Raw genomic sequence first — 19,384 nt, forward strand, 5'->3', positions numbered from 1 at the left:
CCAAGGTGTTTGAAGTCCAGTGTGAAGTTTCCGCAGTCTGTGATGATTTGGGGTGCCATGTCATCTGCTGGTGTTGGTCCACTGCGTTTTATCAAGTCCAAAAGTCAATGCAGCTATCTACTAGTAGATTCTGGAGCACTTCACGCTTCTATCTGCTGACGAACTTTATGGTGATGCCGATTTCCTTTTCCAGCAGGACTTAGTACCTGCCCACAGTGCCAAAACTACTACCAAATGGTTTACTGACCAGGATGTTACTGTGCTTGATTGGCTAGCCAACTCACCTGACCCGAAACCCATGGAGAACCTACGGGGTATTGTCAAGAGGAAGATGAGAAACACCCGACCCAAAAATACAGACGAGCTGAAGGCTGCGATCAAAGCAACCTGGGCTTCCATAACACCTCAGCAGTGCCACAGGCTGATCACCTCCATGCCATGCCGCATTGATGCAGTAATTTGTGGTAAAGGAGCCCCAACCAAGTACTGAGTGTATAAATAAAACATACTTTTTTTTTTTTTTTTAGAAGTTGGACATTTCTGTATTGTAAATGCTTTTTTGATTGATCTTAAATATTCACATAATTTGGGATACTGGATTTCAGATTTTCATAAGCTATAAGCCATAGTCATCAAAATTAAAAAAACACCACACCTTGCAGTTTAGTTTCCCTACTTACACAAGCTCTAAAAATACAAAAGTCAATATGCAACATAACAGTAATGCAACGCAAAACAGAAAGTGTTGCATTTGAGTTCAGTGATAAATTATTTGTTAGAAATTATGTAACACTTAAAAGTTATATTAAAAACTATTAGGTATTAACATTTTGTTATGACTCTAATCAACTGCTTTCAATTATTTTATAATAAGACAGATACCCATTTCATCTCAAAATGCATTAGAACAATTAACACTATCAATATCACATTGCTGAGTGTGAATGGTTGTCTGTGTCTATGTGTCAGCCCTGTGATGACCTGGCGACTTGTCCAGGGTGTACCCCGCCTTTCGCCCGTAGTCAGCTGGGATAGGCTCCAGCTTGCCTGCGACCCTGTAGAAGGATAAAGCGGCTAGAGATAATGAGATAATGAGAATATCACATTGCAATATTACCCAGCTCCGCCCATAACAATATAAAGATGTATGAAATGTTTACAGCCACTAACAATTCACATCCTTCATGTTCTGTTTTCCCTTGTGGTTGCATTACTTCCTCCAAGTTATTGTTTCCATCCACTCTATAAGACAAACACATCATTCTTATTCACGTTACGCTATAAACCTTCTAGAATTAGTATTATACAACTGTTTGGAATCATTTAACAGCTAATAAATAACTTGCCTCTTTTCCAAGTCTTCACACGAGTCCTAACAGAAACAAGCATATTACTTCCATAAATCACAGCTCAGAGAGAATATTGCAAATGACCAGAAGAATGGTAACAGTGCCATCACATGGTCAACATTTCACCAAAAATAAATAAATAAATAAATAAATAAATAAATAAGGAAAATCATACCAACTTCATGACCTCAGGTTCAGATCCACTGTTCCCAGCATCAGACTTCAATTTTTCAGAGCTATGTGAAACATATATATAGCATGTATAATGAAGGAAGACTAACAGTATAGTTTCATTTATCTGAACATATGAAGATCTTCAACACACCTTGTGATCCTAGGCTCCTGCAAAGGTTTGTGTGCAGGTCCTGAGTGTGAGCTCTTTAAGAAGGGGGGGGGAAATAAAGCCTTGGACATATGGGTTTAAAAAAAAAAAAAAGATCCTTCATGTCTAGCATACCTTTGCAGATGATTGGTGGTACTTTCCATTTACTTCAGAACCTTTAACTTTCTCCTTGGATCCTGATTTTGCCTTCTTCCTAATTCTGGCACGAGAAATGATTCATGACAAATTTGGCAGAAGAAAAGGTCACTTTTATGGTTTTTAAATTTATGCAAAATAATGGCCCAAATGCTATATCCAGTTTTTAGGAAGAATTTAAATGTGTTCTGGCAGCCAAACTTGTAATTTATTGCCATCGTTCTGCAATGGTATACTATATGGCCAAAAGTACACCTGACCATCACACCCTGTTTGGTTGTTCCCCAAACTTTTGCCTCAGTGGAAGCACACAATTGTCTAGAATGTCTTTGCATGCTGCAGCAGCATTACAATTTCCCTTCACTGGAACTAAGAAGCCCAGACATGTTCCAGCATGACAATGCTGCTGTGCACAATGCGAGCTCCATGAAGACATGGTTTGCCAAGTTGGGTGTAGAAGAACTTGAGTGGCCTGCACAGAGCCCTGACCTCAACCCTACTGAACACTTTAGGATGAATTGGAATACTGACTGGGCACCAAGCCTCCTCACCAGACATCAGTGCCTAACCTCACGAATGCTCTTGTGGCTGAAATGATCACAAATCCCTATAGCCACGCTCCAAAATCTAGTGGAAAGGCTTCCCAGAAGAGTGGAGCTTGTTAGAACAGCAAAAGGGGGAACTAAATCTGGAACGGGATGTATAACAACACATATGGGTGAAACTGGTCAAGTGTCTACATACTTTTGACCATGTAGTGAATGTAGGCCAAATTAAAGTGGTAAAAGCAGGCTAGCACTGGGGAATTTGTAGTTAAACCAGCTGCATTGTGACTACAGTTTATGAAACACAATACAAAGTACTCTCAAATGCTGCTGCAGCTTTTTTTTTTTTTTTGCCCTGCAGTTTGGGATTTGAGCATTTTGCACCAATAAATCAATATATTAAACATGTACAAGCAGTCATTGAGGGAAATATCCTCTCATACAATTGTGTCTTGGTCCGATACCGAACCTTATCTCTGAGATTATAGGGTCAGTCCATATGAAATCACCAGAAGCCTCCCGACTGACCATCTCTGATTTGTTTCATACTTTCACAAAATAATGTTATTTCCAGTAAACACCACACAAAATGTCAGCTTTATATCTTTATTAGTTTTTGCGATATTGGCGGGGTGTGTGTGTGTGTGTGTGTAAAAGAGACACTAATTTTACAGTAAAAACAAGGTGGTACAGGAAAAAGATGCCAAGGTCAATAAGTCATTACTTTTGAACTATTCCTGCTAGATGCATGAAATTTTCAGGAGTTGTTCTTAGGTACTAGATGTCTTTAACTACTATAAACGAAGAGCCACAGTTGCATATTTATCAGTTTATAGCTTACTGAAAACTGTTTAAAAAAATTGTTTGTGCTTTGGAGCAGTTTTGCCCCTCTGTATTTCCACATTGAAGCACATCAAATCTTTCAAATTTTGGTATTTATTTCTCATGTTGTAGTACCATTTTGGTGACTAAGTATTTTTTCTAAAAGAAATAAAATTCTGATTCTGTTCTCCCCGTGTCCGCGTGGGTTTCCTCCGGGTGCTCCGGTTTCCTCCACAGTCCAAAGACATGCAGGTTAGGTTAACTGGTGACTCTAAATTGATCGTAGGTGTGAATGGTTGTCTGTGTCTATGTGTCAGCCCTGTGATGACCTGGCGACTTGTCCAGGGTGTACCATGCCTTTTGCCCGTAGTCAGCTGGGATAGGCTCCAGCTTGCCTGCGACCCTGTAGAAGGATAAAGCGGCTAGAGATAATGAGATGAGATTACATACATACATATACACATATACACACACATAGAGAGAGAGAGAGAGAGAGAGAGAGAGAGAGAGAGAGAATCTTATTCTATAGTAAAGATAAGAACCCAAGAACAACAACTGAAAATTTCATGCATCTAGCAGGAATAGTTCAAAAGTAATGACTTATTGAACTTGGCATCTTTTTCTGTACCACTCGTTTTTACAGTAAAATCAGTGTCACGCTCCATTTTTAAAGCTCCAATATCTCAAACTAATAAAGATATAAGGCTGAAATTTTGTATGGTGTTTACTGGGAATAACAACATTAGTTTGTGAAAGTATGAAACAAATCATAGCTGGTCAGTCAGGAACATTTTCTGAAACCTGGTGATTTGAGGTGGATTTACCCTACAGTATAAACATCTTGTGCATCAGTAAATTCTCATGGCTCTTCTTTATTCTGAAAGAATATCTGTAAGAAGAGACCATTTCAGAACCTTGGCTGAAAACTATTTAGAGATGTAGTACGTTTTGAACCAGTTCTTTCAATATAAAAGTGCATGACATTACTTGTAAATATTACCATTTCATTATACACTCACTAAAAACTTTATTAGGAGCACCAGTACACCTACTCATTTCTGTGTTGTTTTTTTAAGAAGGCTTTGTCACATGTACACTCAAGCACAGTGTCTGCATTTAACCTACCTGAAGCTGTGAAAACACACATGCACACACAAGCGAGCAGTGAGCACATACAGACAGGCCTTTGGGCCCAAGGCTACTTCTCTAACCTTCAGGCCATGGCTGCCCTAATCAGCCAATCATGTGGCAGCAGCGCGATGCATAAAACATGCGGATATGGCCAGCGGCTTCAGGAAATTCAGTTCATGACAACCATCAGAATGGGCAAAAATGTAAATCACGGTGACTTTCACTGTGGTGTGATTGTTGGTGGCAGACAGGCTAGTTTGAGTATTGATATAACTGCTGATCTGGGACGTTCATACCAAACAGTCTCTAGATCTTACACAGAATGGTGCTGTGAAGAATAAAAAACATCCAGTGAGCAGCATTTCTGCAGATAGAAACACCTTGTTGATAAAGTTCAACAGAGAATAGCCAGACTGGTTTGAGCTTACAGAAAGGCTACGGTAACGCAACCACTTCAACTGTGCTGAGCAGAAAAGCATCTCAGAAAGCACAAGATGTTGAAACTCGAGGCAGATGGGTTACAACAGCAGATAACCAAGCCAAGCAGCCAAGCCAAGAAGCCTTTGTCACACAAACACTCAAGCACAGACTTAAGCACACAGTGAAATTTAACCTCTGCATTAACCCATCTGAAGCAGTGAACACACACACACAAGCAAGCAATGAGCGCGCACACATACCCAGAGCATAACCACATTGGGTTGTCCTTCTGTCAGCCAAGAACAGACAGCCGAGACTGCAGTAGTCACAGGCTCACCAAATCTGGACAGTTGAAGACTTGACTGTAGCCTGGTCTGATGAATTTCGATTTCTGCTGAGGTAGGGTCATAATTTAGCGCCAACGGCATGAACCCAACCTGGCTTGTATCAACTGTCCAGGCTGGTGGATGTGGTGCAATGGTGCAGAGTGAGTGTTTTCTTGTCACACTTTAGGCCAGTTAATACCGATCATTGCTTGAATGCCACAACCAGGGCTTTGAACCGGTTCAAGGAACGAAAACGAAAACCGGGAACTTTTTCTTTTTCACATGGAACAGAAACGAAACCAGAAACTTTATTATTTTTTATGTTCCGGAACAGAAACGCTTATTAAAAATAATGGTAACCGATTAATACCGGTTTTTATTTCGTTCCTCAAAGTTTCCGTAGCCTACAAATAAAAAATTCATTCTTCTCCTGCACAAGTTTCTATGACCCGCTGGGGTTCACTTCCTGTGTGACATTTGCTGACTGAATGGAGAGAGCGGGAGGGTGGACTACTATCACGTCTCCACATCTTAAATAAGAGGTAAATATTGCAGTCTGTCATTCAAAAACGTCAATTTCAAACACGATATCAATATATTTGTCCACGTTAATGAGAGGCTCGCGAACATTAAATGACGTTAACCTCTGTTAGCCTATCAATGCATAGGGCCTGACTAGCCTTTGGTAACACACTAAACGAATTATCTTTCATTTTTGGCACTTTTTCTGTTTGTGTAGATGGGAAGACATACTGAGAATCCAAATCGCCAACATTTGAAATAATAATTGTTTTGAATTATTTCTTGTCTTATTTAATGAAGGTTGTCATAGAATTAGCCTACATTTGGCTTAAGCTGGATGAGACAGAGACAATTTTATAGCCATTTGTTAAACAGCTGACAGGGAACGTAATTAACCGTTCCGGGAACGAAATTTTTTTGTTCTAACCGGTTCGGGAACGTCTATTTAATGGTGGAACCCAAAACCGGAAATGTTAAAATTCTGTTTCTGTTCAGAACGAACCAATAGGAAAAAAATTCTGGTTCAAAGCCCTGGCCACAACCTACTTGAGTATTGTTGCTGACCAGGTGCATCCCTTCATAGGTACGATTTACACATTTTCTCAGGGCTATTTCCAGCATGACAATGCACCATGTCACAAAGTAAAAGTCATCTTAAACTGGTTTCATGAACAAGACAATGAGTTCAATGTTCCTCAGTGGCCTTCCCAGTCACCACAATCCAGAACACCACCACCTTTGGGACGTGGTAAAATGGGACACTCACAGCATGAATGAAGTGCACCTAAAAAAAAATCTGAAGGAATTGCACGATTTTGAAATCACGTCAACATGGACCAGAATCTCAAAGGAACGTTCCAACATCCTGTGGAATCCATACCACTAAGAACTGAGGCGTTTGAGAGCAAAGCGAGGCCCTAGTCAGTATTAGTACAGTGTTCCTGATAAAGTGTTCAGTGAACGCTTTTGCATAGCTAGTTGTGATGTTTAAAAAGCGGCGTAAAGGGTTTGAATAGCCACTGGACTAAATTTATCATTCAGACATGGCCTGTGAGTCAGTTTGGATACAAGCTGCTTCGAAACGAATAAACACACAGTTTGATGGATACTGAAATGAAAGGTTTTTCCTCTACCTGCGGTCCTCGGTCTCGGCTGATCTTTTCTTGCCGTGTGAATGGCCTTCTCTGGCTCTCTCATCTTCCTCCAGCTTCATCACTGAGATTGAACAGGATGCACCACTGATGATTACACTTTTTTTTTTTTTTAGCTCCCAGCTCTGAAAAGAGACGAAATATAATTTAGACCCACTCTACCATTCAGACAAAGTGATTTTTCACATGCATGACTGAAAAAACAAAACAGCAAACACTTCTTGACAAATGTTCTTAAACTCCATAACCTGCACTTTTGAAGATAAAGACTAGTCTATCTTCTGCTGCCTGAAGTGAATGTTTATCTGTGCAGACAATACTGCACTTTAATTTTAATTTATTCTCAAATCAAAACAAGATTTCCAAGTAATCTGTAACAGAGACAATAGTGAAGCCTTGTTGTTGTTTTTTTTAATGAGCAGTCGACAAAGAGTGGACAAGGTGTGAAGAAGAAAAAAAAAACAACAACAAACCCTCACACTTCAACTTATCAAACTTGAGAAACTATCACCTAGATATATAATATATTCTGTCCCCTGAGATGTTTCTCTTCAAGCTGTTCCTAAAGCAAAAAGCGTGAAAAGATAAAATGGTGCAGCTAAATAGAGTAAATGAAACTCTCATTTCAGGAATGAAGTGATGTGACCTTACCTTACTCACACCTGAAAGTTTCTAAGTTCTCCTTGTCGCTAATTGCGCATGCGCATTAGCCGCGCCGACTCCCATTCTGTAGAGCAGTGCGTGTTTAATGGCAGAGGTGGATAAAGTACCCAACTTCATTACTTAAGTCGCAGAGCATTTTTTAACATAGTTACTGGGAGACCAAATGGTCTCCCAGTGGCCAGATTTGGTCTCCTAGTCAATGCCAAACCAGCTTCACTGGGAGACCAAATTTTAAACCAAGTTATGTCTTATCATTTGGTTCAATCAGATGCAATTAATTAACCAAGTGCCATGTAAGTATACATTTAACAAGGAAAACGAAGATCTATGTTATAAGATATACACACAAGATCATGTTGGTTAAGAAAAACAAAACTAAAATTTGGTTACTGGGATGGCTGATGTCAGAATCCGATGTCATTACTGTGTAACTTTGAGTGTCTCTGACATAACATTTGTGCTTGGTACACTCTAAAAAATAATGGGGCCAGTACCGGTTCTTCAGGGCGATGCCATAGAAGAACCTTTTTTCAGGGCTTCAAAGAACCGTTCATGCGACAGTCCTTTAAAGAACCATTTAAACCATTTGTTTGAGCAGTGAAGACAGATTTGTGTAAACATAGCCTATGTGCATTGACCAGCAAATGGTAAGAGAATGCCAGGCTCTGAAGAACCATTTCCAATGTGAAGAACCTTTCGCATAATGTAATGGTTCATCACAGAGTTTTGACTCTCCATGGAACCACCCAGAGATTTGAAGAACCACTGAAGCACCTTTATTTTTTAGAGTGTAATTGCTCTTGATAGCTGTGTAGTCACTGTAGTGTGTTTGTCTGTATGGTGATTGGTGAACCATTTTGCATCACAGAATATGCCGCAGCGGTGCAGCTGCATGGACTCTGGGGCCTGTGATTGTATTGCCCAGACCAGTTGGTCTCCTAGTGGAAAATCCTTAAAAAAATGCTCTGAGTCAGATCCCATTGGTCAAATGTTACTCTGATACAAGTGAAAGTTCTCATCTCATCTCATTATCTGTAGCCACTTTATCCTGTTCTACAGGGTCTCAGGCAAGCTGGAGCCTATCCCAGCTGACTACAGGCGAAAGGCGGGGTACACCCTGGACAAGTCGACAGGGCTGACACATAGACACAGACAACCATTCACACCTACGGTCAATTTAGAGTCACCAGTTAACCTAACCTGCATGTCTTTGGACTGTGGGGGAAACTGGAGCACCCGGAGGAAACCCACGCGGACACGGGGAGAACATGCAAACTCCGCACAGAAAGGCCCTCGCCGGCCACGGGGCTCGAACCCGGACCTTCTTGCTGTGAGGCGACAGCGTTAACCACTACACCACCGTGCCGCCACAAGTGAAAGTTGTCCAGTCAAATTTTTACTTAAGTTAAAGTACTTGCTTTTAATACTTAAGTATTAAAAGTACATTTTCTGTCAGTGCATTGTTGTATTATTGCCACAACACTTACAAAACCCAATGCCTCTGAAAAAACCAACTGGAAAAGAGCCAGTGTTTTTTTTTTATTGTAACACTCCTCACCACCTCCACAAAGCAGCATGGTAGTGTTCTGACCCAGCTCTGGCAGTGTGCACACATGTATGTGTATGTTAATCAGGGAGACAGTGGAATAGTTGTAAATGCAGCTTGCTCAGAAAATAAAAATGACAATCCAACCTGATTAAAACCCAGGTCCGCACCTCAAGCTTAATAACTGCCCAACAGCAACACTGCTTTAAGTCAAGTCAAGTGAAGTTTATTTGTATAGCGCTTTTAACAATAAACATTGTCGCAAAGCAGCTTTACAGAATTTGAACAACTTAAAATATGAGCTGATTTTATCCCTAATCTATCCCTAATGAGCAAGCCTGTGGCGACGGTGGCAAGGAAAAACTCCCTCAGACGACATGAGGAAGAAACCTCGAGAGGAACCAGACTCAAAAGGGAACCCATCCTCATTTAGGCAACAACAGACAACATGACTATAACATTAACAGTCCTAACATAAAGTCAGCTTCGTTGATGCTATAAACCCCCCACCGACAGAAACCTGAGCGCAAAACCGTTCACGACAACCGCAGTCCCAAAGTCAGCAAGTCAACTGCAGTCCCCAGCCATAAAAGCACCACTGCAAGAGTTCAGAGCGTCCTCCAGGCGCAACCCCCAACTGTCCACATGGGGCCGCCCTACACAGGAGCAATGCGATGAGACTCCAACCAGACACAGGGCACCAGAAGCGAGACCAAAAAAAAGACCATCATCTGACATCAAAACAAAAAAATTCCAGCAATTTGTTGCGACTGACTAGTACAATACTGTCCATCTCACAGGTCTCGTGTGTGTGTGTGCGTGTATTCATGCACATAATTCTGCCTGTGGAATCAAAGTGGTTTAACGTTAAGCTAGCTAGTCCGTGACCTCACATGCTAGCAAAATCTTTTCAAACGCAAAATCACATTGAGTAGCTAACATGACTAGAAAAGAAAGATTTCTACATTTTGTTTATTTGCCAAGATTATGCTAAAACATTTATGAAACCACTTCAGATAAGTTAACGTTATTGATGTTAGCGTAACTCCATGTTTACATGCTAACTAACAGTGTCCAAGTTAACTAGCTATGTGTAAATGTTAGCTGTGGACAAGGCTACGGCAGCTTGGCGGGCAAATCCATAGAAAGTCATGTGACTAACCAGACTGCATAGCTATTGCAATGTTATCACTAGCTCTAAAAGCACAGACAACTTCATTGCAAGCTTTCTCTTGGAATAAAACGTTTATATACCTCAATATGCTTCTGCAGGTCGGACAGCAAATTTTTGTAGGCCGTGATGTGGTTCGTTTTAGGTAAACAAAGCAAACATTTAAAATTAAAAAAATCTTTAATCCTTTCAGAAAACTGAAACATGGGTTCCAGATAAAGCTATGGATGCGTGCATTCCCCAGAAGAACCGCCTCCTTCCATTCTGCTATCATGTTCAAATAACGCTGCTGAGAAATCATTGAACTTGATTTTATAGTCTATGGACGTGACGTGACCCTAGTGATTATTGATAGACTGTCTCAGTGTCACCTGCGAAAAAAAACCCCAATCATGTTTTACAAAAGGAAAGGAAAAAAACATCCACTTTCAAAGCTGCTTCATAGGAACGAGTAACGAGGAGCTTGACAGAAATGTAGTGGAGTGAAAAGTACAATATTTGTCTTTCAAATGTAGTGAAGTTAAAGTCATAAGTTTCCCCCCCCCAAAAAATACTCAAGTACAGATACTCAGGGGCGGCACGGTGGTGTAGTGGTTAGCGCTGTCGCCTCACAGCAAGAAGGTCCTGGGTTCGAGCCCCGGGGCCGGCGAGGGCCTTTCTGTGCGGAGTTTGCATGTTCTCCCCGTGTCCGCGTGGGTTTCCTCCGGGTGCTCCGGTTTCCCCCACAGTCCAAAGACATGCAGGTTAGGTTAACTGGTGACTCTAAATTGAGCGTAGGTGTGAATGGGAGTGTGAATGGTTGTCTGTGTCTATGTGTCAGCCCTGTGATGACCTGGCGACTTGTCCAGGGTGTACCCCGCCTTTCGCCCGTAGTCAGCTGGGATAGGCTCCAGCTTGCCTGCGACCCTGTAGAAGGATAAAGCGGCTAGAGATAATGAGATGAGATGACAGATACTCAGAAAGTGTACTTAAGTACAGTACTCAAGTAAATGTATTTCATTACTGTCCACCTCCGACGTTTTTAACCCAGATCACACACATTTTATTTTATATTACAGTGAAAGGCCATCATGAGGGACAAGAAGATAAAACATGCCTCCTCATTACTGACAGTTTTAGCTTTAATTTTTCCAGAATGTTTCCTGGTTTAATACTCTTTAGTCATCTTCAGCTTCCATTTTATCCTGGTCAGGGACAAAGTGAATCTTAAGCCCATCCTGGAATACACACCAGTCCATCACAGGGCACCATGCAAACACACATTCACACCTAGGGGCAGTTTAGCCCAGTCACTCCATTTACTGAACTATGGGGGAAAAGAAAAAACAGAGGAAAGAAAGAAAGCAAGCAAGCACAACTTTATTCATCACACACTTGTGAAATTCCTCTCTCCATTTAACCCATTTGAAGCAGTGAACACACACATGCGCACACACATAGCATGGCTGCCCACTGCTCTGGATAACAGCAACCGGGGAGCAGTCGGGAGTTAGGTGCCTCGCTCAAGGGCACCTCAGCCCAAGGCCATCCCATGTTAACCTAACCGCATGTCTTTGAACTGTGGGGGAAACCGGAGCGCCCGGAGGAAACCCACACAGACACGGGGAAACCCTGTGTAGACAGTAATGCCGGGATCAGACTACATATTTTTTATCTTACATAACAGTCACCATGTCAAATTAGGCGATTATAGGGCCATAAATTCTTACTGTGTCTTGGTCAGGAGGCACGGTGGTGGGGCAGCATGATGTCAGGATGACAGCGGTTAGCACTGTCGCCTCACAGCAAGAAGGTTCTGGGTTCAAACTCAGCGGCCAACGAGGGCCTTTCTGTGTGGAGAAATGTTCTCCCTGTGTCTGCATGGGTTTTCCGCACAGTTCAAAGACATGCAAGTTAGGTTAACATGGGGCGGCCTTGGACAGAAGTGCCCCTGAGCAAGGCACCTAACCCCGAACTGCTCCCTGGGCACTGTAGTATAGCTGCTCACTGCTCTGGGTGTGTGTGTGCTCATTGCTCACTTGTATGTGTTCACTGCTTCAGATGGGTCAAATGCAGAGGACGAATTTCACTGTGCTTAAGTGTGCATGTGACAAATAAAGGGAGACTGGCAACACTATAAGTTTGTCCCCAGCCAATCATCATTGCACATTTTCTGGGAGAAAGACCAAGAAATGTGTCATAGGAGATGTCAAACTAGGCGAGAAAATATAAAAAATTTAAACATGCTAGACTTTTACTGGAGTGCCCCAGAACCCACATTGCTATTCTTTGTTTCACTACAAGGTCCATTCGTCACTCCTGACGTTCGTATTAAGGCCCAAAATTGGAAATTTGTCAGCCATGACAAAATCACATCGAAATCAGGCTGAATTTGTGTAGTCTGATCCCAGCATAACCCCAGGTCAGGATTAAACTGGGGACTCTGGAGCTACATGCTGCACTGTGCTGCCTGGTTTCACTCACCATTTTATCAGAGAAATTTTTTTTTTTTTAGAATTGTGTCACTCTTAGAATTGTTTTTAAAATAGATAGAATATTTTATTTAATTTTATTTACCTTTTTGATAGTGTTAATTTCATCTTTGCCAGTTATTTTTCTGAGGGCCATGTGCATGTTATCTATGGATATTTAATGTAACCCTCAATAAAAAATGTTAAAAAAAAAGAAAAGAAATGAAGTTGTGATAATTGCATACTAGGAATGATTTGCAGGTTTGGTTCAAATTCTTTACAAACTGTAGGTTTTTACGTTCCTCACACAAAATACAAAAATGCAACTGATGCACAAAAGTCTGCACTTTTGGAAATGCTTTTTTATTACAGCAAAAATATCAATAAGGTAAATCTTCTTTTCATCTTGCAAGATAGTTGGTGGAAAGACTGACCATCAAAGACAATTATCAGCATTTTGATAATTCTGTTTTCTTAGCAAAACTGGCACTGTGCACATCTGTACTGTGTCAACAAGTGTAAGTCAGTACAATTCATTGTCCATTGCACTGCCACAAATACTAAATACATTTGGTATGAAGTTTACAGTGAGAAAAAAAATCTTGCACCATTTACATCTGGAAGAAAATAAAAACATTCAACAGTGTTAATCAACTTATGTCTAAAATTAAAAAAATTATCATGATCTGATACTCTAATAGTTCAAAAAATGAACTTAAAACAAGACCAAAACAATAAGACTGCATCTGTTTACCATATTGAAATGGGTAAGAAAAGATTGTTCTACAGTGCATTAGTGTGAGTGTACTGAACATACACACACACGCACGTTATGTTACGAGCATGCTATGGATTCCAGTTGCTGCTCAGCCTCTGCTGCCATCGCAGCTGCTTGTAGCTGTTCAGTCTCACTCTGCAAGGTGTTTGCAGACAGCTGCTTCCTCTCACTGTGCATGTTGTTCTCATGTCTCTTCAAATCTGATGCTTTGGCAAAAGCCTTGGTGCAGGAGCTACACCTGAAAGGCTTTTCGCCTCGGTGTCGCCGTTCGTGGTCCTTCAGGTGGGACTTGTGCTTAAAAGCTTTTTCACACATGTGGCAGTTGAAGGGTCGCTCATTGCTGTGCACCCTCTCATGTTTCTTCAGATCCGGGGCGCGGATGAAAGACTTGCCACAGTCTTCGCATCTGTAGGGTTTAAAGCCAGTGTGGATTTTTAAATGCTCTTTCAAGTGGGCCTGTGTGGTGAATGCTTTGGTGCATATCTCACATATGAACGGTCTCTCAGCAGAATGCAGCTTTTCATGTTTCCTCAGTCGGTTCTCGTCCACGAAGGTCTTCCCGCAAACCTGGCAGGCAAACTGGTCCCTGTGGCCGTACAGCAGGTACTCAAGCTTCATGTCTGCAGTAGCCGTACTCCATCCAGGAGCTTGCTCATCCTTAACGTCCCCCATGCTGTCAGCAAACGCAAGGGTCTGAGTGTGAGCGGCGAGCTCTTTGGGCTCAGTGTCCATTGCTTCCACATCCTGATCATAACACGCAACCTTATGTACTTCCTCCTGGGTTAGCTCTTTTAAAAGTGAAGTGGCTTCCTCTACCCGCAGGGCACTGTTGGGCGATTTGTCTAGATCGTGATTGCCTTGAGGTTCCTCAACGATGTCGTCCGATGGCGTGTCGTCCTGGTCCCCAATGACCTGGACATCACTGTCTTGATTTAACTGGGGCTCATCCGGTTGAAGCCCGATTTTTACAAGGTCATAGGGATATTTGGCATTTTTATGGTCGTTTTTCTCCTCAGAGGACATGTCGCGTTTTTGAGAGCACAGTTTGTCCAAAAAACGTATTCCAAGTATTTGTCCAGATGACATCATTAAATTGACATCCTTCTTCTTAACAGAGATCTTTGCTGTGTACATATAGTTCAGAACCTCTTCAAAGATGTCCGAGCGGATGAAGTCAATCTCAATAACTGAAGAGCTGTCCACCTCGTGCTTCTTAAAAAGCTTTTTGAAGTAATTGCTGCAAGCTGCTAACACGCATCGATGTGCCCTGAACTTAACGTCTTCGACCACCACAGCTATGTCACAGTGCTCGCCTTCTAGTCTCTGCTCGTTCAAAATCTTCAGGAAAATAGTTTTGTGTTCATCATCCACATATTTCAAAGTTTCTGACATGCTGGAACAAAGGTCTGGAGGGACAGAGAGGAAAAGAGATGTTCAGTGATAATAATAAGTACTTATACTATAAAGAAGCCTTTCTTTATAGCTTATACATCATAATATAAACGGTTTCATTGAGTTGACTAGCACAGGACCTTTAACAGTTCAACTAAAATGTACAGGTGGATATTCTTGTATAGTCTACACGTTTCAAACTTTGCGTTTCATTATTATTTATCATCCAACACTGTAAATCGTGCTGGGTTGTTTTACAATCAGGGTACAAAGTTTGTGTCACAGGGGTCCAAAATTCAAACTGGTTCTTGTACCAGTTTTTAAGTGAAGGACAAGTTAAAGAACAGATAGGCATGTGTAATAGTTTGTATTATAACAAGATTAAGTGTAGCTTTAAGCAGGGCTGGGAGAAACTAATGAAGTGATTCTCGGAGAGGACTTTTTTTTTTTGACAATTCAGAATCCACTACTTCCATAGTGCTTTTAAATATAAGGCTGTAAGCTTTGTATTAGTTGTCTCTAATATTTGTCCCAATATCTTGACCACATTTTAGGATGAAAATCATTTTAGATATGTTATTTTATATTGAAAAATTAGCTGTCTAGGAGAGGACTTTTTTTTTTGACACAATTACATACTAATTTGATCAAAATAGTCTGAAAACTTACTGGCATTCAACATTAAAACTTAACTATGTTTCCAATGATATGGAACCAAATATTTGTTTTATGGTATAAAGAATGATTTAAGTGCATCCCTTTTGGAGCTACCTGTGGTCAAAAAAGCACTTTTTCTAAATGACACGAGTAATTTTGCTAAATATGACATATATTCCCATACATTCACCAAAAATAACGTTATCACCAATTTTTTTTTTTTTTTGCATGGTAAATAGAGCGTTCACAGACAGGGCTACAATAAACAACCAAGTTTATTTAGTCAAGCCTTTTGATATTGAAGATAATAAGTGTTAAATGTGATTTTTAGCTCGCGTACCCTGATTGTAAAACAACCCTGTTTCAAGAGTGACAAAGATATGCAAAGATTTTGATTTTACAATGAGTTAACATCATAGCGCCTGAACCAAATTCGGTTGCTAGCTAGCAGCCTGAGGCCGGAGGTAAAATAAATGTGAAATGATGTTTGATTATTACAAGATACTACCAACCATGAATGGGTTTACTTTCTTTACAAGCATGCAATGCGCTAGTTAAGCTTAGTTTGGGTTAATAATCCATTCTCGGTATTGTTTACCTGCCGCATTAGCCTCCCCGGTTAGCAACCATCTTGTTATGCTATCACCTAAAGGCAGAGGCTATTATGTACGGTTAGCATTTAGCAAGACGGCTGGCTAGCTAGCCAGCTAACTAGCTAGCTAGCAAGCAGTGTAACTAACTATCCATAGCAAACCATTGTTATATCACGCGCACAAAACAATTTAGCAAATAAAATCCTCGTAAAAGTGAATAAAATGTCTATTCGGCGTGTAAAAAAAGCGTTATAACCAGGCTACATAGCGGCAGTTTATGAACACAGAGCTCCGTGTAGAAGTGAGTGAGTGAGAGAGAGAGCGCGCGTGTGCGTGCGTGTGCGCGTTCGTTTCCCCCCTCAGCAGAGCGCTGGTAATATGGACGCCGTTCACGACGGACACAAGCACGAGCAGCCATGAACACTCCTGCCATGACGAAGCCGAGAACGCGCAGGCATCCCTGCTCAAACATTATGCAATTAATTGTAAAAGCTGCTCCAATTAGCGAAAAAAGCGCATTTCTCACCCTGACGTGGCGTTTTGATCCTCTGGAGAAGTCTACGTTGAATGTCACGCAGCCAGTAGTGAATAATGCACTTTGTGTTTTGTTGGCCTGAGGACGAGCACACACACGCGGGAGGACGCGCTCAGCGCCAGCACGGAACTGCAGGCAGAGCGAGGGCGTGCGCAGCCGTGCCGACAGCCAGCGCGCTTACGCAAACAGCGTACGAGCAGGCAGTCCATAACAAGCGCGAGCGGCAGCTCGGCTTGTAGATACGCTCGCGTAAGTTAGTGAATACGGATCTCAGCTCGCGCGGGTACGGAGCTGCTGGCGGCGCGAAAGCCACTGTCACGAGCGGGAAATGAGAGTGCACGCATTTTGCGCGCCACTGGAACCCAGAGACAGGAGCACACTTTAATCTTATTCATGCCTTTTGTTTGGTTACATTTTAGACGCATGGTCATTAAAATAATTGTCCTGTGCAGAATTTGACCACAAAATGTATCTCAGACTCAGGTCATGCAGTCTTTCTTGTGGTGTATGTTTACAGATGAGGATAACTACAGTACATTTCATTATACTATACACTCTGTATGTATTAAAAGTTGGGGAAGAAAAAAATCCAAATGCAGCATCCTTGATTTATCTTTTAACACACAGTGGTGCTTGAAAGTTTGTGAACCCTTTAGAATTCTCTATATTTCTGCATAAATATGACCCAAAACATGACACAAATACTAAAAGTAGATAAAGAGAACCCAGTTTATACTTGGTCATTTATTTATTCAGGAAAATGATCCGATATTACATATCTGTGAGTGGCAAAAGTATGTGAACCTCAAGGAGTCAGGTGCTTTCAATCAATGGGATGACAATCAGGTGTGAGTGGGCACCCTGTTTTATTTAAAGAACAGGGCTCTATCAAAGTCTGATCTTCACAACACGTGTTTGTGGAAGTGTATCATGGCACGAACAAAGGAGATTTCTGAGGACCTCAGAAAAAGCGTTGTTGATGCTCAGCAGGATTGAAAAGGTCACAAAACCATCTCTAAAGAGTTTGGACTCCACCAATCCACAGTCAGACAGATTGTGTACATCTCATCTCATCTCATTATCTGTAGCCGCTTTATCCTGTTCTACAGGGTTGCAGGCAAGCTGGAGCCTATCCCAGCTGACTACGGGCGAAAGGCGGGGTACACCCTGGACAAGTCGCCAGGTCATCACAGGGCTGACACATAGACACAGACAACCATTCACACTCACATTCACACCTACGGTCAATTTAGAGTCACCAGTTAACCTAACCTGCATGTCTTTGGACTGTGGGGGAAACCGGAGCACCCGGAGGAAACCCACGCGGACACGGGGAGAACATGCAAACTCCACACAGAAAGGCCCTCGCCGGCCCCAGGGCTCGAACCCAGGACCTTCTTGCTGTGAGGCGACAGCGCTAACCACTACACCACCGTGCCGCCCAGATTGTGTACAAATGGAGGAAATTCAAGACCATTGTTACCCTCCCCAGGAGTGGTCGACCAACAAAGATCACTCCAAGAGCAAGGCATGTAATAGTCGGCGAGGTCACAAAGGACCCCAGGGTAACTTCTAAGCAACTGAAGGCCTCTGTCACATTGGCTAATGTTAATGTTCATGAGTCCGCAATCAGGAGAACACTGAACAACAATGGTGTGCATGGCAGGGTTGCAAGGAGAAAGCCACTGCTCTCCAAAAAGAACATTGCTGCTCGTCTGCAGTTTGCTAAAGAGCATGTGGACAAGCCAGAAGGCTATTGGAAAAATGTTTTGGGATGGATGAGACCAAAATAGAAGTTTTTGGTTTAAATAAGAAGCGTTATGTTTGGAGAAAGGAAAACACTGCATTCCAGCATAAGAACCTTATCCCATCTGCGAACCTTATCCCATCTGTGTTTTGCTGCATCTGGGCCAGGAGGGCTGGCCATCATTGATGGAACAATGAATTCTGAATTATACCAGCGAATTCTAAAGGAAAATGTCAGGACATCTGTCCATGAACTGAATCTCAAGAGAAGGTGGGTCATGCAGCAAGACAACAACCCTAAGCACACAAGTCGTTCTACCAAAGAATGGTTAAAGAAGAATAAAGTTAATGTTTTGGAATGGCCAAGTCAAAGTCCTGACCTTAATCCAATCGAAATGTTGTGGAAGGACCTGAAGCGAGCAGTTCATGTGAGGAAACCCACCAACATTCCAGAGTTGAAGCTGTTCTGTATGGAGGAATGGGCTAAAATTCCTCCAAGCCGGTGTGCAGGATGGATCAACAGTTACGGGAAACGTTTAGTTGCAGTTATTGCTGCACAAGGGGGTCACACCAGATACTGAAAGCAAAGATTCACATACTTTTGCCACTCACAGATATGTAATATTGGATCATTTCCCTCAATAAATAAATGACCAAGTAGAATATTTTTGTTTCATTTGTTTAACTGGGTTCTCTTTATCTACTTTTAGGATTTGTGTGACAATCTGATGACGTTTTAGGTCATATTTATGCAGAAATATAGATAATGCTGAAGGGTTCACAAACTTTCAAGCACCACTGTAGCTGTTTTTATTATCTAGAAGTCCACATGAATTCCATCAGACAAGACACTTTTGGTCAGTGATCCCCCCCGATTTCTGAATAGGTTGTATTTAAAATCTTAAACTTAATATTCGCTCATATAAGTATTATAACTCAGCAAAAAATGCTTTGTGTCCACCCAATTTATCTACAATTTGGCAAAACTGATTAAGGACATAAGCTCCGCCCACTTGGTACAATGACATCACGTCATATATCTCTCAAAAGCTTGCTTCCTAATATACAGTCAGGTCCGTAGGTGTTTGGACAGTTATCCAATTTTCACA

General features: G+C 41.7%; 1 protein-coding gene across 2 annotated transcripts; it reads right to left on the reverse strand.

Moving 5' to 3' along the window:
• Window positions 1-12,921: 12,921 nt before the first annotated feature.
• On the reverse strand, window positions 12,922-16,662 carry zbtb14 (zinc finger and BTB domain containing 14). Of its 2 annotated transcripts, none has more exons than XM_060922385.1 (2): window positions 16,521-16,662; window positions 12,922-14,758 (listed from the first exon to the last, which is right to left on the reverse strand). In XM_060922385.1, exon 2 carries the CDS (start codon window positions 14,742-14,744, stop codon window positions 13,410-13,412), a length of 1,335 nt encoding a protein of 444 aa, XP_060778368.1. In that variant the 5' UTR covers window positions 14,745-14,758; window positions 16,521-16,662; the 3' UTR covers window positions 12,922-13,409. The 2 variants fall into 2 exon arrangements, with proteins under 2 accessions (XP_060778368.1, XP_060778367.1); XM_060922384.1 differs by lacking the exon at window positions 16,521-16,662 and adding an exon at window positions 16,000-16,341.
• Window positions 16,663-19,384: the final 2,722 nt, after the last annotated feature.

Source organism: Neoarius graeffei, chromosome 5 (genome assembly GCF_027579695.1).
Source record: "Neoarius graeffei isolate fNeoGra1 chromosome 5, fNeoGra1.pri, whole genome shotgun sequence".
In the NCBI taxonomy this organism is placed as follows: Eukaryota; Metazoa; Chordata; class Actinopteri; order Siluriformes; family Ariidae; genus Neoarius; species Neoarius graeffei.